This window comes from Babylonia areolata, chromosome 26 (assembly GCF_041734735.1).
Source record: "Babylonia areolata isolate BAREFJ2019XMU chromosome 26, ASM4173473v1, whole genome shotgun sequence".
Lineage (NCBI taxonomy): Eukaryota > Metazoa > Mollusca > Gastropoda > Neogastropoda > Buccinidae > Babylonia > Babylonia areolata.
Genome location: NC_134901.1, coordinates 35687010 through 35690471, shown reverse-complemented (window position 1 = coordinate 35690471; position 3462 = coordinate 35687010). Strand labels below are relative to the sequence as shown.

Here is a 3462-nt window from a genome sequence, read left to right as displayed (position 1 = left end):
CGAGTGTTCCAATACATTATTCTATTTTCGTTTATTCTTGCTTGGTACAGGTGGCGTTCTAAACTGAACCATCATGTTTGTTTGTGGTTAAAAAGATATGTATTTATTTATTTATTTATTCATTTATTTTTTTATTTTTTTCTCTCGAGGCCTGACTAAGCGCGTTGGGTTACACTGCTGGTCAGGCATCTGCTTGACGTTCTCCGGCTGTCCCCTGAGCTTCGCTGTGACGTTTAGCTGGTGCTAATGCAGTGCTGTATGCTTCGGATATGTTATACACGAAACTTTGAAAGGAAACGGGGTGGGTCCACAACTGGAAACGCATCCCCAAACACTAAGGGAGAAGGTGGAGGAGGTAGAGGAGGAGGAGGAGGAGGAGGAGGAGGTAGAGGTGGAGGAGGAGGAGGAGGAGAGCAGTGAACAGGCCAGCGACATGGGACGTGCAATGTAAGGCCACACTTCTCCCTGTGCTTGCGTTAGCAGGATATTCTCCCCACCCACGTTTTTTGTTTTGTTTTGTTTTGTTTTGTTTGTTGTTGTTTTACCTCCGGGGTCAATCCAGAATAACCCTGGGGGTCTATGTAGGAATGAATGAACCCCCCGGGGGTAAACTTAGAATAACCCTGGGGGTCTATGTAGGAATGAACCCCCCGGGGGTAAACTTAGAATAACCCTGGGGGTCTATGTAGGAATGAACCCCCCGGGGGTAAACTTAGAACTGACCCCCCATTCCCTCAGTTGAATTTGACCCCACCCCCACACCCCCTCCTCTAAACCTCCTCTTAATGGACATGGGGGCCGTTCTAGTCTCGCATGAAACGACGCCAAGAAGGTGAGTTTGGCCCAGTCAGAATCAATACAGGTTTTCAAATTAGAACTCCCTCACGTTTGCTTCTGTTTATTGGCAATGGAGAGGCGGGAGAGGGAGGTGGTCAGCGATGTCAAGTCCAGAACCACCCCGTATCCTTTTTCAATAGTTCAGTTTCAGTTTTCTCAAGGAGGCGTCACTGCGCTCGGACAAATCCATATGCGCTACAGCACATCTTGTCAGGCAGATGCCTGACCAGCAGCATAACCCAACGCGCTTAGTCAGGCCTTTGAGTGCATGCGTTTTCTAAATGTGTACCTATCAGAGTGGATTTCTTCCACAGCATTTTGACACGAATAACTCCAGGGGTCTTTCAAGACTAACCCAAAATAACACCGGGGTAAAACCCACCATGGAGTAGGGGTTTAGTTTTGAGGCTGTTACAATCGCCATGTCCACAGCAAGCGCTGCCCGTGACGGACCACACCCTGCTGCGGCATCAGTCAACAGTAGATGGGTTGTAAACTGGTCAGGTTTGGTTACTGTCAGTGTGTGTGTGTGTGTGTGTGTGTGTGTGTGTGTGTGTGTGTGTTGTGTGTGTGTGTGTGTGTGTGTTGTGTGTGTGTGTGTGTGTGTGTGTGTGTGTGTGTGTGTGTGTGTGTGTGAGGTTTGGTTACTGTCAGTGTGTGTGTGTGTGTGTGTGCGTGTGTGTGTGTGTGTGTGTGTGTGTGTGTGTGTGTGTGAGGTTTGGTTACTGTCAGTGTGTGTGTGTGTGTGTGTGTGTGTGTGTGTGTGTGTGTGTGTGTGTGACCTTATCAGCGAGGGCACATCCCTTCAACGACTCTACGCTGGGTCGTAAAAGTTACGTCACAACTCCTCACTCACTCACACCTCACAACAGCACCTGGGCAGAGGGACGACAATACGTGCAGTGAGGGCTGCCGGAGACGATCCATGCAGGGGTGACAATTCCCGGCGACAATCCATGCAGTGGTGACAATTCCCGGCGACAATCGATGCAGGGGCGACAATTCCCGGCGACAATCCATGCAGGGGTGACAATTCCCGGCGACAATCGATGCAGGGGCGACAATTCCCGGCGACAATCCATGCAGGGGTGACAATTCCCGGCAACAATCGATGCAGGGGCGACAATTCCCGGCGACAATCCATGCAGGGGTGATAATTCCCGGCGACAATCCATGCAGCGGCGACAATTCCCGGCGACAATCCATGCAGGGGTGACAATTCCCGGCGACAATCGATGCAGGGGCGACAATTCCCGGCGACAATCCATGCAGGGGTGACAATTCCCGGCAACAATCGATGCAGGGGCGACAATTCCCGGCGACAATCCATGCAGGGGCGACAATTCCCGGCGACAATCCATGCAGGGGCGACAATTCCCGGCGACAATCCATGCAGGGGCGACAATTCCCGGCGACAATCCATGCAGGGGCGACAATGCAAGCCGCAACACTCCCATCCTCACAGTCTGCAGTTCTCTTGTCCATGACAGCGGTGAGGAGACTTCGGCCAAGCGGAGGAAGAGCAAGACACACGATGAATCGGCGTGGGTGATGGGGCGAATGACAGATAATTTCCACACCACTCTTTTTAACGTTTGGCTGCTGCTGGTGGTGGTTGTGGTGGTAGTTGAATGTTCAATTCAGTTCAGTTAAGATTGGCAGTCCTTTGCTTCCATTAACCAGACACTGGTACTGCATTGACTCTGCTGTTTCATGAACTGTTGTCAGAAGAAATGCTACTGCAGTGACCCAGTTTCCAGTTGCGTTCTCTCTAGGCCATCACTCCACTTTTGATAATAATGATAACAAAATAAAATAGAATGAAATGAAATAAATGAATAAGGTTCGAATGAAGAAAGAACGGAAGGAAGGACGTCAAGGAAAGAAGGAAGGAAGGAATGACGTGAAGGAAGGAAAGAAGGAAGGAAGGAAGGAAGGAGAAGGGATGACATGAAGGAAGGAAGTAAGGAAGGAAGGAAAGAATGAATAAAAAAGGAAGGATGTGAAGAAGGAAAAAAGTAAGGGAGGAAGGAAGAAATGAAGTACATAAAGAATGAAGGAAGGAAAGACGTGAAGAAGAAAGGAAGGAATGAAGAAAGGAAGGAAGGAACAAAAAAGAAGAAGGAAAAACAGGATGAAAGAAAGCAGGCAAAGACGGAAGAGGGCAAGAACAACAGAAAGGTGAAACAAAATCAAACGAACCCCCAGTTTCTGAAAGGGGCTTTCGGGGAGTGATGGCCTAGAGGTAACGCGTCCGCCTAGGAAGCGAGAGAATCTGAGCGCGCTGGTTCGAATCACGGCTCGGCCGCCGATATCTTCTCCCCCTCCACTAGACCTTGAGTGGTGGTCTGGACGCTAGTCATTCGGATGAGACGATAAACCGAGGTCCCGGGATCCCATGTGCAGCGTGCACTTAGCGCACGTAAAAGAACCCACGGTAACAAAAGGGTTGATCCTGGCAAAATTCTGTAGAAAAGTCCACTTCGATAGGAAAACCAAATCAAACTGCACGCAGGAAAAAAATACCAAAAAAATGGGTGGTGCTGTAGTGTAGCGACGCGCTCTCCCTGGGGAGAGCAGCCCGAATTTCACACAGATAAATCTGTTGTGATAAAAAGGAATACA

At 49.5% G+C, this 3462-nt stretch overlaps 1 protein-coding gene across 1 annotated transcript in view; it reads right to left on the bottom strand.

Moving 5' to 3' along the window:
• The window catches only part of LOC143300303 (uncharacterized), a gene marked incomplete at its 5' end in the record, with an annotated part of 45249 nt that extends 43817 nt beyond the window's left edge, over window positions 1–1432 (bottom strand). The window contains one exon of the mRNA XM_076613899.1: window positions 1388–1432. Coding sequence (XP_076470014.1) covers window positions 1388–1432 — 45 coding nt within the window. The remainder of the gene's footprint in view (window positions 1–1387) is intronic.
• Window positions 1433–3462: the final 2030 nt, after the last annotated feature.